Below are 20,618 nucleotides of genomic sequence, written 5' to 3'. Positions count from 1 at the left end.
TGCAGTCTAGCGCCTCCTCGGTCCGCCGTATGGGGTATACTATGGAAGAAGAAAAGTACAATAAATGTCTCTTATGCGCCGTTTATGCTGAAAAGGCTTGCGACCAAAGTGACCATTACAGTATAGCACGAGAAAAAGTATTTCCCTTGGACTTTGCTTGGATGTGGGATGGGCCTGGGAACGTTGCGTCAAAGCATTGAATAATATATTCACGCAGGCCGTAGTGGGCAACACTTATAATTCGCATGACCGTGAGGTCACAAATTTAACACTGCTGGGAACTCCACAGGTGGGTTTTCAAGAGAGGGGGCCTCAGTGGTGCTAGCGTGCCAAAGAGCGGTATCGGCGGCGACGGACGCCTCCGCGACATCATTGCGCTGAACCTCGCGTGCGTGTGCGCGGAAGTTATACCAGGCTTCATTCCACTAACTTTTCAAACAATTTTTTTTTATAGGATTTTCAGGATATGTGTAAAAATGAAAAGATTCATGCTGCTTTAGAAGCTATGCAAGCATGCCATGCATGGATTGTGTTCCTTAGAGCAGAAAACGCTTCATAATCAGAGGACAACAAAAATATATCATCATACCTTGCACATGTAACAATTCAAACAATCAGAGAACAATGATGTGATGGGTTTGAACTCAGACTGCACAATGCTGACACATCACATTGTGCTCATCATGACTTCAAGGCTAGCATTTTGGTTGCCCTTTCAAGGGTATACCCTGTGAAGGACATCTTTGCATAGGAAGGGTGGCTGATTAAGTGTGGCAATTTTTCATGGTTTACCTGCCTGTAAATGCCTTTTCCATGCATACAGGCATTTTATTTTAGAGGCAGAGCATACATTATGACATTGTATTGCTAGTTTAAAAGAAAATTTGGTGCTCATAATTCTAGGTGGGGCAGAACCTACTCTCTGCATTTTATCACATCACTGGGCACATGATTTTAGACAGAATGTGTATCTATTACCTAGTAATTGGTTACATTTCATGAAGAATAGGAAGGTCTTGCTCGGATTATTCATCATGTCATTGTTTGAGCAGGCATGTTACAAGATGTAGAATAAGTTAAGCACACTTAATGAAAAATGATATCAAGGCACTGTGCAATGCAGAACAGCTCCTGGCCACTCAGTTGAGGTTCAAGGAGACCTTGAGCAGCTTATATGGATGTTTGATGTCCCATCTGAAGAGATAGCTGGTGTGCAAACCACAGGAGAGGCTTCACATGCCACTGCTGCATGCTGCATGCCTGTCTGGTGATGTCACAGTATTACCAGCACCTCTTTGTGCTTTTGTCATGATCACTTTGAACAAAAACACTAAGATGGAACAGCCAGCACTGTTGCACTGACACTGGGGTGCCAGTGCAGCTTGAGATGGCATCACATGAGATCACAGACATGGCATGTTTTCTACAAGAGCAGTGGAAGAAGGTTTCTGGGAGAAACCTTCAGTCATCAGCCACCTCAGGGCCGGTCGCAATGAAGGTGTTGGTGAAGACTGCTCGAGCTACAGAGGCTTTTTGCTGCCTGGACAGGAAACCTGGTCGGCCCCAGTGGCAGAAACCAGACATGGGCATGACCACTGAACTTGGCCGCAGCCGGTTGGCAGCACAGCCTCAGCACACCCAACTGTCTGCCCTTGTCTGCCCTAGACAGGCGCCACAAGAAATTGTGGCTATCGAGCCGGCTGCCCACCGTACCACCTCAGCCACCGCTCCCTGCGCGACTTTGCGTCTGCCTCTCCGTGGGGAGATCGCTTGTGCATGTGTTGCTAGTCACTGCCACCAAACAATGTGTCCAATAAGTACCAAAACCCCATTCAGGTATCACAGCAGTGTACAGCCATTTCAGCCATGGGTGCAACTGTTCTTTGACCGCGTTCTGTGCCCTGTGTGTGTGAGAGGCTGGCCGCTGTGACCATGCTTCCTTGGTATTGCTGTGCCCAGGACATGATACAGTATTGGTGACAGTATTGGCCATGTGACTTTAGTTTCCTCAGGCTACAGCTGTCAATGGGGTTAAGGTAGCCTCCTGCAGGCATACATATGAGCATGAAGTTTCTGTCACATGTGCTGAGAAGTATGTTCAGGAAGACCATGTCCTTTTCAGAAAATGTCTACTCGTCTGTATCCACTGTACCAGCGAGGTAATCCGCAATTGCGGATATTCCTTCCAAACTTCTGGATGAAGTTGATACGTCCAAAGCACAAAATCCCATCAAATGCTGTTCAGTTCATTGTGTCACCTGAGATGACCAAACTTGATGTCAAGCAATACCTGGAGAAGATATACAATGTACCTGTGGTCCAAGTCAGCATCTCTAACAGACTAGGTATGGAAAGTGGTAGCTGAAGTTAAGTGGCTGATGATTTCCCATCATTAGCACTCCTGCATTGAACCAATGGTTAAGGAGCACTGAAAACTGTTATAAACTTGGTGTCAGATGCTTTCATTATCTTCTGCCATTCATGAAATTTATCATAGCTGTCAGCTGATTTATGCATGTCAGGTTCCTTCATGCAGTGTTAAAGTGAATTGTGTGATGCAGGAACACCAATGTTGTTTGTGATGTTTCTAATTTGGCATCGTTTTCCCCAGGTCAATTTCGCAAATTGGAGGGAAAGGGATACATAGTCAAGGATGATGACATTAAATATGCCTTTGTCACCTTGGTGAGTAGTACCAGCAGTCATCAATCCATTGGATGACAGCTGGTCAGCCTGGTTCTGTTCTAGGGTGATTATACCAAAGCAAAAAATGTCATTTTCTATCGGAGTAATTCAAGCTGTTCATGATTGTGTTAATGATCGGTCTGAATGTAATATGGCATGTGTTAAACTGCATAATAAAGCACATTATGAGGTACCATTGCACACAAGAGGTGAAACATTAATGTGATGTCTGTGTTTTGCATATGCAGAGCTTGCGCTTGGCTGGTCAGAACAGATCTGGTGTACAAGTGTCTCACACTGTATAGATATGCATATTGTGGGAAGTTTTGCTTTTAATTGACATTCCATATTGTCCTTTGTGCTTGTTCCCCATGTATTATCCGCGTTTTCATGCCACTTCGGACAGCTGTGCTGGAAAGCTGGCATGGTTTGGGATAAGCCCAGGGGTGGTGGTAGTTGTCAGATTTCTTAGCGGTTGTACACCGTATCTGCTGTTTTCAGCCAAAGGACATGGTATTTGAGTTTCCGAATCTGCTGCCCGAGGAGAAGCAGAAGGAGCTGTCGGACCAGATGAAGGAGATCGAGCTTGCGAGGGATACATACAAGAAGGACCAGGAACGCTTCAAAGACAGGCCCGGTGTGCCCACCTGGTTCAACTAGTCCGCCGTCTGTCCGGCTTCATGTGCGCTGACTTTGGATGGGAGGTGTGCGAGAGTCGCGTCGACCGCGCTAATTAGCCAGGTGACAGATGAATACGTGAGGAACATGTACTGTATGCTGCCCCTTTTGACTGTAGACCTGTTGCCCAGCGGGTGTCGAGTCGTCTGCAGTCATGTGACCACTCGTGATTGTTTCGTCGCCTTGGCGCCTGTTATCATGCTCATTTTTATGGAAGATGATAGCGACATTTCATGTGCTCTAGACTCTCCTTTTGAAAAGCTAGACTGAAGTGAAACGCGCCCAGCAGAGCGGAACGCTCCAACACCATGTCTCATTATATTTGTCTGGTAACACACCATTCGTTATCACAGGACCACTAACGACCAAGCACCCACCAAGCATCCCATAACATGCATTGCACCGCCTTGTCGGTCCACGGCGACCCGGCGATGGTCGCGCGCGGGACACCCACCCCAGGCACGAGTCTACGACAAAGTACCGGGCAGAGAGATGGCGCAGCCGGGACACAGCTGGACCAGCAGTTAAACTGCCGAGGATGTGTCTCTATCACTTATGGACTGGGGCCGCTACGACTGGCAGAGTGACGAGAATCGTTTGACTGAACTGAGGTCCTGCGCTCTGGAAGCCAATACTGGATTGGAAAGCAAATGAAATCGTATCTTCAGGAGACGTTACTCATCTGCAACAACTGGTCGTATCGGTCCCCCCATTACCAGGCCCTTGTAAACAACGCAGCCCACGGTGAGCGATACTCGGGCCGTTTTGAACTGTTGCGGGCGCACCCACGCGCAAATCTCGGTGGCTCTCTGCTCCTCACGCAGACGAACAGCCCCCGACCGGTGGTGCTGCCGTCGACCTCGTCACACGAGGACGTCTTGAGACCAGCCATGGAGGGGTGGCGCCGAGCCGCGCCCTATCCTCGCGCACTGCCGGCGGCCACGGCCGCTCACATGCCGTTGTAGGAGGGGCCGCCGCCACCCTCGGGCGTCACCCAGTTGATGTTCTGGCTGGGGTCTTTGATGTCGCACGTCTTGCAGTGGATGCAGTTCTGGGCGTTGATCTGGAGCCGCTGGCCCTGCTCGTCCTCGGTCGGCACGTACTCGTACACGCCTGCGAAGGCGAGAGGCGGCCCGGTCTCAGCGCGTGAGTGGTGCAGCAGGCCACGCCCGCACGCCGGCCGCGCGCGCAAAGCGCATCGCTATTCGATTTCTGTGGCCGAACGGGAAGGACTGGGATATTGGCTGATTTTGTTCTCGTGCTGCTCTGGGCTCATAGGGTAACGGCACTCACAAAACCACTATCAAATGTGACAAAACAAGGACGGCAACGCTACATGAGTCGACCGGCCGGCGCTGGAGCGCGGGGACGGCTCACCCCTGACCTCACCTGCCGGGCAGAAGCGGCCCTCGGGGCCGTCGAACACGCTCAGGTTCTGCTTCACCGGCACCGCGTCGTCTCGCAGCGTCAGGTGCGGCGGCTGGTCACCCTCGTGGTTGGTGCCTGGCGACCGGCGGCGTCGCGTCACGTCACGTCGTGTCACGTTACGGGACGGGCCACAGGTAAAACCCGACCGCCTTGACCAGAGCTGGGAGGGGGAAGGCGTGGGCCAATACGGCGGCCATGCTGTCCTCACCTGTCAGAGCCACCGAGCCGAGCAGATCGAAGCTGAGCTTGCCGTCCGGCTTCGGGTACTCGATCTGCTGGCACTCCTGCGCCGGCTTCAGCAAGGCGTAGTCGGCGCCTGCGCAGCCCAGGGTGGAGTCAGCCGGAGGGGTGCCGCAGCGCGAGGCCGAACCCGCCCACACCCTCCGCGGCCCGATGATCGGCGCTGCGGACAGAGCGCCGGCCGGCCGGGCCCTCCCGGTGGCAGCACCGATGGCTCTGGCCGCACGGCCCGTGATTCTCGCACCGCCGGCTGGCCAATACGCCTCATTAACAGAAAATACCGTGTCAGCCCGGCACTCACCCATCCATCCACGTACAGGCGCCACCTACCGGGGTGTTTGAGCGTCCACGGTTCCTTGCCGCGGCCGAGGACGTAGAAGAGTCCAGTGTACGCCAGGCCGCCGTACAGGCCGAGCGGTGAGTGGAACGAGGGCCTGACGTTGCGGACCGACACCAGCTCCTGCCAGACCCGTGAACTGCGGATTCGCTCTTCGTAACTGACCGGGTTCACACCTGCCGCACACACAGTGGCGCCAGGTCAGAGGGCGGACGGCGCTGCGACGCCGCGTGACCCACTGCAGGTGAAGAGTTGCGTGACATGTGCGGGAATGGGGAGGGTACAACAGGCCTCAGTAACCATTGACAACAGGTTAGGTTAGGTTAGGTTAGGCGTGGATGACCCGGGTCACCTTCTCACAGGCCGTGAGCGGGTGTCTTCATGAGCGAGCGTGCGCTGCCAACGCAAACTGCACGCTCAAAGCCCGTTCGATATCGCCTGCGATTCACGATCCGCAATCTACTCCCAAACTCGCCTGCGGCGGCGCCGTCGGCTCACCTTCGGTCTCCGTGTCGCCCGCCTGGATGGCGTCGAACACGCTCTCCGCAGCGATCATGGCGCTCTTCATGGCGTTGTGCGTGCCCTTGATCTTGGGCACGTTCATGAAGCCGGCGCTGCAGCCGACCAGGCAGCCGCCGGGGAACGTCAGCTTCGGTACGCTTTGCAGGCCGCCCTCGTTCAGGGCGCGTGCGCCGTACCCGATCCTGCCGCCGGCACAGGCCACGTCACCATGTCAGCGGGCTAAGACGGCCAGCGGTGTGGGCATCAGGCCATCAGATCACGGCGAGATGCGAACAGGAGGTACCGGTGTCCGTGTGTTAATGGCGCGGGGCTGAGCATTGACGCGAGTGCATTCCTTACGATAACTATACACCAGCCTGGTCGCCCCCCCCCCCCTCAGCTGAGGGGACGTGCGCCACCCGTCCTCTACCCCCCCCCCCCCCCCCGCGGCGACGGAGCCAGGCTCACCTGGTGCCGCCCTCGAGCGTTCGGGCGATGGACGGGTGGTGCTTGAAGCGCTGGAACTCCCTGAACGGGCTCAGGTAGGGGTTGGTGTAATCGAGCCCGATCACGAAGCCGATCGCCACTAACGGCGTCTCGTCCTTCAGGTGGTACAGGAACGAGCCGCCGTACGTGTGGATGTCCTGCGCGCGCGGACGCCGGCCGGTCAGTGCGGCGTGGAGACGCCGCGGCGGTAAAATATGTCCGATTTCGAGGCCTACACACGTCAGCACAGGGCCTACCAACGTACACGAAGGGAGAGACTGCATAAGGACGCGCCGATAACATGCTGTTTGGAGCTTATGAGGGAGACAAATGCGCGTCTCGTCGACGTCCACGCATCAGGCCACCAGCCGTTAGCCTTTTGATCCAACAGCTGACTCAACCAACCCCACTACCGCCGCCTGACGGCAGCCCGACACCCCTCGCCGAACACCCAGCGCCACCAGCGTCGCGGCCGGCCCAGCCGTAGCGGCACCAGTAGGCGCCCCCGGCGGCGGGCGGCGGCGGCCGCTCACCAGCGGCCAGCCGACGGTGTGCTCGACGCGTCCGGGCCGGTGCACGTCCGGCGACACCTCCCACAGCTCCTTCAGCCCGATGCCGTACGTCTGCGGCTGGGCGGCGTCGCGCAGGCTGTAGCGCGCCATCAGCTGCTTGGCCAGGTGGCCGTGGCAGCCCTCGGCGAAGATGGTGCACTTGGCGTGCAGTTCCATGCCGCGCTCGAACGAGTCCTGCCGGCCGCCGCACGACGCTCAGGGCGAGTGGGGGAAGGGGGAGGGGCGCCAGAGAGATGGGCGGCATGAAGAACGGGATGCCTCCGAACCCGTCCTGAAGACATTCAATCGTAATTAAGAAAATGGGAACATACTTTATTCCCTAGTAAACGAGATGCACCAAAGAACTCTGTAGATATAACCCAATGTTAGCGCATATGAGCATCCACAAAATACTTGATGTTGCGGAATGATCAACAAAGCCCATTCCCAAACCCCACGCCTTTCTCCAGAGATAAAAAGCAATCTGATGATGTGGCCCCTGAGAGGCCCTGACAAAACACCCAACAAACGCCCCACAAACCCTCCGCCGCGCCGCACGCGCGCGCCACCGACCTTGGGCGCGCCGTCCTTGCCGACGCCGAGGTCGCTGGTGGCCACGCCGCGCACCGAGCCGTCGCCGTTGAAGAGCAGCTCGGCGGCAGCCGTGCCGGGGTATACGTCCACGCCCAGCTCCTCGGCCTGCTCTCCCAGCCAGCGCACCAGGTGGCCCAGCCGCACCACGTAGTTGCCGTGGTTGCGCATCGGAAAGCCGGGCAGGATGGGGATCGGCAGCCGGCCGGTGGCCGTCAGCAGAGCGAACTTGTCCTCGGTGACGGGCGTGTTGAGCGGCGCGCCGCGCACCTCCCAGTCCGGGATCAGCTCGTCGAGCGCCAGAGGCTCCAGGCACGCGCCCGACAGGATGTGGCCGCCTGCCGGAGGAGCCCCGGTCAGCGGCAGGCCGGTGGTGTCCTGCCAGCCGGCTGGGTTGTCGTCAGTCATTCAGTGCTCTTGGTTTTTATTGCTGGCCGTCCACGGTGTCATATTTTTCAGCATTCTTTCATTGTTAAGTGCGAGACCACACAAGCCATTGACGTCCTCATCGAATCTCGCTTTGTTTTGTTCTAGGACCGAAACTTGCGCAGCAAGGCGTACGGTGCAGAATCATGTCTTTTACAATATCATGATACTTGTCCCACTTTTCAACACATATTTTTAACAACATATTTCAACAGATAGCATGACAGGGTTTAGTATATGCTCTGACGGTGTTTTGTCTTTTTCTGATAGCTAGCAAAAATAATCATTTGCATGAAGTGTGTCAAACTTGCAGGGTGGGCGCTTCCGAAGCATCACCAGACACCACGTTTTTGAGCAGTTGGAGGCACAGTTAGATAAAGTTGCAAGTTAAATACAGGGGATATGTGACCAAGATTATCTGACCCAAGACAAAAATTATCTTAATGATTACGTCCTGCCACCAAAAATAGTCCTGTTCGCATCTGGTGGCCTCTTTGCCGAAGAAGAAGTGGGGTAAGGGTACAGGCAAGGGTAGGAGGCACCCCCGGCACAAGCCAAAACAGCGGGATAATACATTGCCTGGTTAAATACATACACAACGACGCATTGTTGCATGCTCCTCGTCAATAGTTAGCACAGTGTGACAAACATGAGCAAGTATTGGCAGCAATGATGTCGCCATGCAGCTATAGGTCAATTCCAAGGACGTCTGTGTTTGTGTAATGAAGTACCAGACTGCATACCTAAAAAAATAAACAATGCACATGAAAACCTGGGCGGGACAGGCAGCGTTCAGTACCGATTTCAGGCGCCTTCTCGACGACGGTGACTTTGATGTCCTCTCCCTTGTCGGCGGCCAGCTGCTTCAGACGGATGGCGGCAGACATCCCGGCGGGACCGCCGCCCACGATCAGCACGTCCGTCTCATCTGAGACACGCTCCATGTCCACATCTGGCAGCCCCACCAGCACAGGTCAAGGGCAGAAGAGCTGTCACATGCAGAGCATGGGCTGAACCCAAGAGTGTGGTAAACATTGGCAGGAGTTGGTGAGAAGTGGTAGCCTTGGATTCTATGGAAAAATGATACATCATAGACATAATATTTTTCCACATTGTTTCCACAATCATATTTTAGAGGTGAATGGGTTACAGTTTCATGACATGACTGTTTCTAATGGTGCTTTAGTCACTGTTGCATGGTACAACAACCCAGCAAAATCAAGTCATGGATAGTTGAATGATCATACCAGAGTTCTGTCAATGTTTTACTTGGAATGGTCTATGCATTGGAATGGCCTATGTATTGGAATGGCCTGAGCATTGGAATGGCCTATGCACTGGGATGGCCTATGCACTGGAATGGCCTATGCATTTGAGTGGTCTATGTATTGATACCTTTGGAGGAGAATGTCTTCATTGGCACAATCACAAGGAATGAGCCAAGCTGGGTTTCAAATGAATCTGTGAGAATCTTACATGCCCTCAAGACACACAGTTAGACAAGCTCATTATGGCCCATGCTAGCTACTGGCAAAGTCATAAGTTTTTGAGAAGCTCCCAGACATCAGGCTAAGTCTGCGAGGCATTAACATCACAACTGTAAGGACATCACTTTCATTTAGGACAGTATGAAATGATCCTTTTATGACCAGTAATCAACTCAATAAAGGTTCACACTTATAGCGGTCTGGTAAAGATGGTGAAAAACAGCTGATTATTAATAAGAGAAATGCAGCACAGACATCAAGAAAAAGTCCAAAGCTTTCCGTGACAGAAAATACAACTTAAAGTCATGCAAAAGATTCGCAAATCCAATTCACCAAGTTATTTATTGTATGCAGTAGGTAGAAACCTGTTATCACATACCAGCTTACAGATGTAAGCTGGAATGCTTACATCTTGGGAACATCTTGAGAAAACAGCAGGCAATGCAAAATACTTAAAAGCAGGTATGTGCCTGGATCAAAAGGGTGCATCCAGGACTTCATGGGATTCCATCTTGATGGGATTCTGGTGTCAGGTTCTGGAGTGTGTTGGCCTTCTTCCACATGTCTGCCTCAAAGCAATCATAAACCCTACCTTTCCACCTGGGATCCTGGTCTCGTGGATGAATGGTGTAATGTGTGGTTATCTTTGGGAAGCATTGAGCACTATGTTCATATCTTCTTCCAATATGGCAGACACGGCTTGCTGAAACACAGATTAAAAATGTGTAAGTAGTCACACCCAACACTCCAGAAAAATGTGGGAAGGACTGAGATAAGTGAATATGAAACAGTCAATACAAGCCTGCTGCTCTGCCAAAAAACACTGATCATTATCACAAAACAGCATGCTGATTCAATTTTATCATCAAAATAGTAAGTCACAGCCTATGCAAATCACCATACCCAAAGGAACAAGTCAGCAAACAGTGGAAAGTTTGAGTTGATCTCTGTATCAAAACAGTGATTAAAAATTGACTGCTATAACACAGTTCACAATGAAAATGATTTTTGGCTATATTATTTGCTAGACTAATATTTCCATTCAACAAGTTAATGATACCCTCTGAAGCTGTATTATCATGCATCCTTCACTTCCTTAAGCTTCTTTACCTTGGGAAACTTAGTTGCCTTATTGGTCCTTTCTGCTAACCATGCCACAACTAAAGCTTTTTTACATAAAAATATACAGGAATATGCATAATTAGCCCACCAGCAATCAAGCACTTTTAGTACATATCATTGAGTTTGAAGTGATTTGTTTTTCATATAACACATGTTTGAGTACTGGCATCAGGCCTGAACTATTTGATACATGGCAAACTGCTTGTATGCTATCATTAATATTGATACTACTTAAATAAATAAATTCATTTATCTAATTTGCATATTGTCATTAATGCATTCTGCAATATCAGGTATTTGACACAATGTAGAACATATTACTCCTTAGACTATGTTCTCATACTGGCAAAACCAGCCAGTATCAAAATATATTAAATATCTCATAAGCAATTATATTGCTGCAACATTGCATAACACCATGTCTTGGAACAATGTTGGTAAAAAGCCAGTTCATGAAAAAGAAAGCACTGACAGCATGCATACCATAAGACTTGTTTTTGCCATGAAGTTGGTCAGATGGCAGTTCAGCTCAAACTATAATAAGTATTCATAAAGCTCCCACAATGGCCTATGGCACAATGGCAAGCAAACCATGATTACATAACAACACAGATGATGATTTGTAATTTACTTACCCTTTTCTGAGCTATAACGCAACATGAATCTAATAAATCACAAACTAGGATCACTGAAGCTAAATGATGTCAGTATACTATAAGATAACACGTTCATGGGCAAAGTATGTTCACAATATGCAAAAAAACAGCCAGGGCACAGCCAAAACCTTACCTACTCGTGAAGACCGAATCACAAGCCCAGCCATGGTCTTAAAGTCTCCTTGGCGCTCTTGCGTTAATACCTTATGGTTTGCAGCGAGTGAAAAACATGCATACAGTTATCGGAACTATTTCGGTCGTGCGGAGATTGGCGGCCACACAATCCACTCTATCAACCGAACCCCCCAGACGCCAAGCTATGTGTAGCCCAATTTTCTGAAGTCTCTCCCTCGCCACTTTTGTCAACCACTATTTTGGCTTATGAAAGCTCCTGATAATTGAGATAAAACTTTCGAATTATTCGAATAATATGCAATATATTATCATAATATTTAATATCAGTGAATTCGAATAATATATTACAGACGGTTTCAAATTATTCTGGCGATAAGCTTAATGGAAAGAAAATGTGCGACATGTTGTCATTGACGACTGTCGAATTGACGTAACGACTTCAGACCAGGATGAACGGGTGTAGAAGATGATCTAGGGCTGAGACCGTACCAAAGCGGCGGGCGAGAGGGTCGTCCATAAATTACGTTACGAATGGAAGGGGAGGTGGGTTTTGATGGAACGGAAGCGTCACAAGGAAGGGAAGAGAAGAATTTGGATAGTGCGACATTACGCTCAGGTGTGTTTGGAAATCATGCTAAGATAGAAAAACCGATTACAACGTTTAAGTCCGCTAGCACTGTTGGCTTCGTCTCATAACAATCAGAGCATCCCCGTTACTTGTTTCGCACATCCAGCTCAGGGGTCAAAGGGGTGTTACGATTTTGGATCGTTGCGCTCAACCTAGCGTAACCAAAGAAGGGGGTCGCCCATTGTGACCAATGCGTAACCAGGGGAGGAAGGGTAAAAAAACGACCGAAAATGCGTAACGTAAATTCTGGACGACACAAAGGGTAAGGTCATCACTGTCTTACGATTATTTTGGCCAAGGGGCACATGCTTTGCCTCGGTTGTACCTCTGATAATTGACTTGTTACTCTGGGTCAAACCAAATAAGGTCGAATTATATTCCCACTGTTTATATACAGGTTTGCAAACAACACGCATGCATGCGTCGTCTATGTGCCCAAGCCAAATTTTTGCACCATTTTCTTTCGAGATGTTCATGGGGCCGTCAGAAGTCATCATATGATTCCCATGATATTAGCCTATACTGACGTCGAACGTATGATCCTCATCCACACATTCACTGGTATGCCGTGAGAGATATGTTAGCACGGTTTTGAGCAGCTTCGAAAACTTGACGTGACGTTATGGACATCACGTTCGTGACATGCCTTTCAAGACAGCTCACCGTCAGTCAGCATTCAGTCCACGGTCGGCATATGCAAGCGGCCCCTTCCAACACGCTCAAAATGTGACATGCAAAGGGCCAGTATGGGGTGAGCACATCAATACGCTTGAATACGCCGCGAATACAGTAATTTGGATCCTACAGTTCGTTTTGCAAATTTTACTTTTGATCAGCCAATATTCACCAAATGAGGCATGTCCCATATTGAACACAATGGTTTTGTCGGATGAACTCAACTGTTATTTCAGATTTTTTTCACAAACGCAAAGATATCTATTTCTATTGAAGTAAAGCCAACTTATCACACCAACCAACTCTGAGCCCACGATCAGCCCACGGTCGGCCATGCAAACGGCCTCTTCAAAAACACTCAAGTTGTGTTAAACGAATGACCATTACGACATGAACATATCGACAGCCTCTAATACGGGAAAATTCGGTGGTTGGTCTCCTGTCGATAGTTTATAAACGTTGCTTTTAATAAACGATATTAAGCAAGCAGGGCACGTGATGTATTAAACGCGATTGTCTTCCTCCTATAAACTCAACCGCATGGCGGGATTTCTCCGAATGGGACCACAATTCAGCTTGCGTAAAGTGAAGTCTTATTTTTCCGAACGGTTTAATTTTCGAAGATGGCAGACAACGGGTCTAGTTTCGTCGGCCCGTGCAATTTCGCTGCTTTGCTAATAAATGTTCACTGGGCATGGGACATATCAGTTCCCAAAAGATAAGGCCGGCAAAATGGTTTTCAGCCCAAAACTCAGGCGAGATCTCACCCAAAACTTGCATTCAGATACATCACCCTGAATCACATTACACCGAATGTTGCTGTGTTGTGCCTAGGACGCCTGCAAGCGATGAGCTGCTTCCAAAATCAAGTTTTGTTTTCCATTGGCACTTCTCTTTCCTGAGTTACAATAATGTGAATCCAGTTTTGTACCTAATGCCTTCCTCCCCATTGATATTACCATGGTAGGCAATGGGGCTGATTCTGTCGGCCCCTGCGATTTCGCTGATTTTTTTCTACTACCGGTAGCTGGGCGTGTGACATCTGTGCCCGTGCAAATTAGGCTGCGGAAAACAGGTTTTTGCCCAAAAACTAACCGTGAGATGGCTTACCAAAAATTACATATCACCGAATAGCACTTCAAATGACTCCTCGTAACAAGCTGATTCCAGCCTTGGTCTTCGTTTCTTTTTTGTACAGGAACAGATGCGTCACATACCCAGCTGCCGCCCAGTCGGGTATCAGCGAAATCGTAGGAGCCGATGAAATCAGCCCCGTTTACTCCCATGCAAATGTCTATCGGAAATAAAGGATTATGTGAAAACCGATTTCACATTGCCATCACTCCGGAACAAGGACTGCGAATAGAAAATAAAGGCTAAATTTGGAATCAGCTCGCCATGTGGGGCCGCTTAAGGCGCGACGCGACGGTATTTGGTGAGATGTGTTTAGGTGATAAATCTCATCGTCAATTTTTGTGCGGAACCTATTTTTCCTGGCCTTATTTGTATGGCAACAGTTATGTTCCGTTCCTAACTAACGTTTTCCTGAAAATGAGAGGAATCGCAGGGGCCGACAACACAAGCATAGTTGACTGTCATGTTGTTATCTATGGGAAATTAAACATTAGGCAGAAAGTGACTTTAGATTATTGTAGCTCAGAGCGTGGAGGGTGAATGAAAAGCAAAACCTTATCTTGAAATCAACTCGTCTTGTGTGGTCGTTTGGGATGCAACACGATGGCATCCGATGATATGTGATTTTCATCCGATGATTGACTACCCTTCGCGCAGGTGGTGGTCAATTTGAGCCCCTGAGATCTCAGAAACTAAGAGAGCTAGAAATACCAAACTCACAGGGTGCATTGGCCCGTACCTTAACTCACTTATGGTAAAATCTGACGTATCTAGGTCATCACCTTCGGCTCAATTAAGACCAAACGAGGTCAAAATCCGGATTGGGGCATGAGTGCCCCCAGAACCCAGATAGATGTTCTAAACAAGAAGCTACTGCGGCACATTGAAGGTCAGTGACCTTGTTTGACCTTTCAAAGGTACTGGTGACCAAAATCATGCAAGACTGCTCTGAGCTTTGCAGCTGAATAAGCGTCAAAGATTACGCTGCGCAATATGTTCCTAAAAACAAAATGTTGACCTGGGTCGTTTTAGGTCATTGACCCGTTCCATGAACTTCCCAAATTCCATGGAAGATGTCTAATGCGGTTTATGTTATCAATAAATTCGAACCGAGTTCTAAAAATTACCCTATAAAGCAAGCTCTATAGCAATAAACAAGTTGGGTTTGACCTTGGTCTGGCCTTCGTACCTCAACCTAGGTGAACGGAATTTGTTTATTTAATTGTTTTGTTGCCAAAGGAATTATCTCAGAGATGTATTGTTTCGCTAACACCCCGTTGTTGCATCGATTGAAGTTGCATTGAAGCAGTTGTTGCATTCATTGAAGATTTCCAAAAAGCTGGCTCCGCTGAATTCATGGCCTGACTTTGACCTGCCGTTGGCTGGGGATCTTGCGATGTGCAGCTTAAGTTTTTGATACCAAACCAGCCTCTATTCATTTGTATATAGCTGTGCAAAGTTAAGCACGGCCACATTGCGCCATTTGGAGACCATCCTTGAAATACTTTCGGGGGTAAATTAACCCCCACCGAGAGCGTTATATCTGCTTGTGAGTTTTTGGATGATATTTCAACCCGAATTTTTTGTTTAGAATCTTTTTTCGCTGAATATTTTCATGGTAGCCGATGTGTTATATGCTCAGCAAACTTTTATCCGGAATTCAGCGAAGTCGTAGGGACCAGTGATATCATCTCCATCTTCCGCAATGTTATCCTGATGGGAATTCAAGCGTTGGGAAAGTGTGACTTTATTCTGATATAACTCAAATTATCTTCCTGTTCGGAAAAATTGTGCGCTGCAGTTGACTTTCTCGGAGAAAAACAATTCTTTGAATGTATCACGCGACTTGCGTGATCAATATTGTTTTACTAGAAATGACATTTCTGAAACCATCGACAGGAGACCAACTACTGTATTCGCCCGGCATTGGAGGATTTCGGCGCGTCCATGTCATGATGGTCCTCAACGTAACATATTTTGAGCGTTTTTGAAGTATATGCCACCCATGGGTTGATCGGAGGTTGGCCGTGGGCAGCGTTGACACACGTCGTTCATGACCTAGACTTGAAGGAAAGTTGCGCTTCTCTTGGCACACCCCAGTCTCGGTTCGTGGTGTGACGTGTTTCAGATCAAATTTCACGTAATTTTTCAAATTCAGGGTTTGTTCCAGACGCTCACCCCGAGCCAGGAATATAGTTTTGCAATATAGATATAGAGTTGGGGCTGAACAGCGAAAAACGACGCAAGTTGCCTCAAAATAGCCAACAAACGGGGCTATCAGGCTGTTAAACGGTCTATCCCCGGATTTCGCCCACATTCATCCCACAGTTGGTGACAGAGGCCCGAGCCCAAGTTAGAGGACTGGAGCCCCCCCCCCCCTCCCAAATGAATGAGAAGTTACACCCATGCCTCGCTTGATCGTGGACAAAGTAAGAGTATTGGTGATGTGCATGATAAATTGACGCGCTTAGCACTAATGAGGAAGAAGGTTTGGTGCACGCAAAGGTAAGAATGTGTCCGGAAGAATGCTTCAGGAGTTTAGCTTTTTCCCACACTTTTTTCCCACACTTTTTTCCCATCCCGCAGAACTTCGAGATTAAGGTCACGAGCTAGTGACCTGATGCAAAAGTGACTTGGAAGTTGCAGGTCAGGTGAAGAAGCTTCACTGGCTAGAATTTCCTTGCGATCCATTGGACGGTCCGGTAGATACTCTAAACGGTTTGGAAGACTCCACCCGAAGAGGGATAATTCAGAGACCCATTTTCTCAGGATGTGTGCATCTTGAAAATGCGGAGATTTCATTTATTATGACATATATATATATATATATATATATATCGAACAACATAAATCGCCACCGGGTTCAGATCTCGGACACCCAGCAGCGTAGAGATACGAGACGAACAAATTCTGACGAACGAGAAAGCAGGTTGTCAGTTGGCAAAAGCGTGAGCGTATGCAAACCATGCATCCGCTCATTGGAGGCGCTTTCAGATGCTGATGCCAGATCACATCATCATATCAGATCGAAATATCAGCAATGCAAGATGAAAGAGTCTTGAAACCAAGCGCACGTCGTATGTGAATATTTCGTTCACAACTATCTATGTAAAGAGTGTTGAAAGAGCCAGCAACCTTCAATGACTGCTTGAGCTCGGTTCGTGCCTTTGTAAAAAGACACATGGCTTATGAAACAAAAATGAAACGCAGATCTGAGTCCGAAGTCTCCGGAGCTTGTCATCCAAACCCGCCATCTCTCCAGCGCCGAATGACTCTGGTATTCAGTCATGACATGGGGATGGCATGACATGACCGTGACTGTGAGGCCGAAACAGCGCTCCACTGCTGAAGAAGGATGTGAGGCCCACAGAAGCTTACTGGTGAAGGGTCTGGAAATATCTTATGATAAGCGGATGTGTCCCGGCGAATAGGCGTGAAATGTATGTACAATATTCCTGCAGTCCGAGGCAATCGGCCTTAGTTGTGGGTGCTCTTCGAGCTTCAGCAAGTTGGTGCTCTCAAGTGACGCTGAGCCGAGAGATTAAAGCACAGAATAATTCGCAGAAATGTTTTTTTAAGTGAACGCGCTTTAAAATACCCTGTGCACAGAACTGAAAACGTGAAAACGTCTTCGTGAACACATCTCACACCATGCGTGAAAAAGTACACACCACCATACCGTGGTAGCAGAGGCGATACAGGCTAGCAGAACTTTGTTATAAAAGAGTGAGGTGCCACAGCTTGCAAATCCATGTTGCGGCTGGTTAGACCAATATGGAGAGGCGATCTGGCGGGGCGTGGAGCGTAGCTGGCTGGACACGGTCCTGAACTGGGAAAACAGCTCGGCAGATGGGTATGTGGCAAAGGTCCCTTAGAACGTGTTTGGCTGAAAAGCTGAAGATGTGCAACTCGCCCAGTTAGGCAAGCGGGCATGCAGCAAAGATCCCTTGAAACATGTTTAGCTGAAAAGCTGGAGATAAGCGATGTGTCCGATTAGTATCGCGCCACTTGGTTGGCAGGCCAAGGACTCGTCCATGAACATCTGGTTCATTCTTAGTGAAAACTTTTTGTGCAAAATGAATCAAACTCGCTCATTGGACGGGGCATTGTGCTGCCGAGGTTGACAGTGGCTTCAGAAGCCATTTGTTTCTTGTAGCAATAAAATAACTCCAAATAAGTAACAAATGAGACATTGAGCAATGGCTATGTTAAACCTTTAAATTTTTCATTGCTATATAGGTACAAGGTTGATCATCACATCAACATTGCTGCGTAAATTCACGCTACGAAAGCTAAACATTAAGCCAAACAATCGACATATTATCTGTGGATGTGACGTTGAGATTATTCGGGCTTGGTGTGAGGGCTTTGCGTTTAATGTTACGGCCTTGCGGGTGACATGACGCCTTTATGCTAGGTACGATGGTCTTGCGCTTATGTTTCGCTCTCGTGGTGCGCTTCTGTTAAATGTGATGACCTTTTGTTTGATATGGTCTCGTTGCGTTTAGTGTGACAATGTCGTGTTCATCACGTCAAACCTTACAGCTGTAAGGTGTGGTGTGGTCAGGTCCGTGGTGAAGGCCTCATTTTCCCATATGCCAACCTCTTGTTAGATGTGATGGCCACGCCCCATGTTCCATTAAGAGCTGGGTGCTTCCTTTGCCTCAGAGAAAACTGCTCCTCTTAGCAAACATGTGCAAGTATCTAAGTTTTTTTCGGAATGAGCAGCTTCGTCATTGCATCCAAACAACAGATATTTGTGAGCTATCCTGGGCATGCAACTACACCTGAATTGTCTTGCATGGACCCGGTCACCGTCATCAGCCGGATTTCTCCGGAATTTGCACTCTTCTTGGGCTGCGCGGTCGGGTGTCTTCTGGTCGATATTTTTAGGTCGTGTCCGGCTGGAAGGGTTAGCAGAATTAGGTCGCCGAACGGCAAACACAGCACCCCCACCTCCACGCCGACCGGCCCGGCCCCTCTCAAAGGGCCGGCCTGAAGAGCGGCTCGGGGGTTCCGCATTCCGCTCCTCCGCAAACACCGCCCTTACCCGCCAAAAACACCATTTAAAAGGCAAACAGAGTGCTGGAGAAGCCTGCCAGCTGGCCGCCGTGCCCGGACCTGAGACTGCGGCGTGGGCGCAGCCGGATGTAATTACAGAGCCTGCGGGACAAGCTGCCGCCACGCGGGCCCATCGCGACCTTGTAATTGAGAGGGGATCGGTGAGAAGTTTTCCTCTGCGATACTCGCCAGGCAAATTATAGGACGAGGTGGCGTGACTGAAGCTGAAAGCAGCTGATCGCAGACTTTGAGTGCATGCAAGGGCAAAGTTGAACTCAAATAATCAGCGAATCTCAAAATATCGAATGGACACTTAAACGCGTCAGTGAATGACACCGGCATTCAACCAGTGCCGATGCAAATCGATACCGACGCCAAGTGACCCAGATATCAAACGGGCGTGATGCTAACCGATGACGATAACGACTCACACCGATACGACCAGTGATCGACTGAGAGGAGCGTTTATAGCGCCATAATGACCAACACCGATATTAATGACACCGACACCGACACCCATGCAGACTGGCATCAGTACCGAAAAACAGACAGGATTTACAACAATGTGGTCGGAACGAGGGCAAAGAGCCTATTGACCGTCAACAGGCTCCTTCTACCGGATAAGGTAGCACTCTCTGTTGCATGCACCTTGGACCGCACTTAAAATATTATCCTGAAAACCTCGCTGTCATTTTATCAGTGGTGGGATATGAACCGCTCCTCTAGCTCCAGTCTTGTAGGCGGTACATACTAGCCTGCGCCGTGCAATTGGTTTTAAGTCACCTTGTCTTCATTGGCTGCCGAAATCTGACGCCAGTACATAAAACAGTCCTCAGACTGGCATATCGTCGTTTTGCACTTGTGTGCGCATGGCTGGCTGCACCCGTAGCCCATGCTATTTTCATCACTATGATCCATTTATCCCCCGTTGAACGGTGTTGCTCCAATGTTTTTCAGGTATCGTATCGTCAGATCTTCGGTCAAATCGGGGCCCAGCTTTGACCCGGAGGCTTTGCTGGTCGTTTATCTTTTTCAGATTCTCAGGGTAGAATTTTACGCAGTTTCCAATGAAAACTGAAAATAATTTATAAAGGTTTTCTCTTCGGAGCAATGGGAGCAATGACCGCAAAACTTATTCGCTGCAAAGAGGGTCACGATCTAAACGGCACCGGATTCTCCAGCACTGTTTCTATGGCCATTTTGTAATACTATCATACTCATGAAGTTGCATTTAAATAAAGGATGAAAGCGCCTCGGCAAAAACAGATTCCGACCATGGCACAGCCTGGTCCACTCCGCACATCTTAAGTTGGTTGTGGGACAGGTTGCACATACAATGTGAGGTGAGTTCATACAGACTGCAGCAACCTACCCCTGTGCACTAAATCATGCAGATGTGAAGATGCTGGGACGCTGCGCGAACACGGTGTATGGGTCAAATGCCCGGCGCGAATATCGCTTTCGTGTCGAAATTGCACCGGTTTGTCGCATCTCACCCTGACGTCAATCGATCGCTAAGCGGATCTGGTAGGAAAGAGATGGTGTCATTATCAACATTATAGCTGGCATGGTAGCAGGCATTTTGACTCGTTCCTGCGGGTTGATGTATCAGCCATCCCCTGAGGCAAATAACCCGGTCAACCATAACGCATTATTTACATACATGCTTTGCATACATCTCCTTGTGCCGCATTTCCTCGCGTATGCCATGATTCGCATCGCACGTCTCTGTGCCCCCAATTATTCACGAGTTTCTACCACTCCAGCCTTAACGTTTTTTTTTCGCGGAATCGTTCT

The 20,618-nt window shown here is 49.0% G+C and overlaps 2 protein-coding genes across 2 annotated transcripts; one reads left to right on the top strand and one right to left on the bottom strand.

Annotated features, from left to right (window-relative positions):
- The first annotated feature begins 140 nt into the window (after nt 1-140).
- Nucleotides 141-3,600, top strand: mRpL23 (mitochondrial ribosomal protein L23). The gene is made up of 4 exons (XM_037214787.1): nt 141-289; nt 2,123-2,345; nt 2,612-2,685; nt 3,187-3,600. Exons 2-4 carry the CDS (start codon nt 2,126-2,128, stop codon nt 3,343-3,345), a joined length of 453 nt encoding a protein of 150 aa, XP_037070682.1. The 5' UTR covers nt 141-289; nt 2,123-2,125; the 3' UTR covers nt 3,346-3,600.
- Nucleotides 3,601-3,674: 74 nt separating this feature from the next.
- On the bottom strand, nt 3,675-11,490 carry LOC119091878 (electron transfer flavoprotein-ubiquinone oxidoreductase, mitochondrial). Its single transcript, XM_037214786.1, has 11 exons — nt 11,322-11,490; nt 10,003-10,113; nt 8,723-8,875; nt 7,480-7,835; nt 6,889-7,101; nt 6,338-6,513; nt 5,867-6,072; nt 5,362-5,544; nt 5,000-5,107; nt 4,753-4,866; nt 3,675-4,476 (listed from the first exon to the last, which is right to left on the bottom strand). The coding sequence occupies exons 1-11, from the start codon at nt 11,353-11,355 to the stop codon at nt 4,313-4,315; spliced, it is 1,818 nt and encodes a 605-aa protein (XP_037070681.1). The 5' UTR covers nt 11,356-11,490; the 3' UTR covers nt 3,675-4,312.
- Between the last annotated feature and the right edge of the window lie 9,128 nt (nt 11,491-20,618).

Source organism: Pollicipes pollicipes, unplaced genomic scaffold, assembly GCF_011947565.3.
Source record: "Pollicipes pollicipes isolate AB1234 unplaced genomic scaffold, Ppol_2.1 Scaffold_3447;HRSCAF=4054_pilon_pilon_pilon, whole genome shotgun sequence".
Taxonomy (NCBI): Eukaryota; Metazoa; Arthropoda; class Thecostraca; order Pollicipedomorpha; family Pollicipedidae; genus Pollicipes; species Pollicipes pollicipes.
The sequence above is the reverse complement of the archived record's forward strand: the minus strand, read 5'-3'. Positions and strand labels throughout refer to the sequence as shown.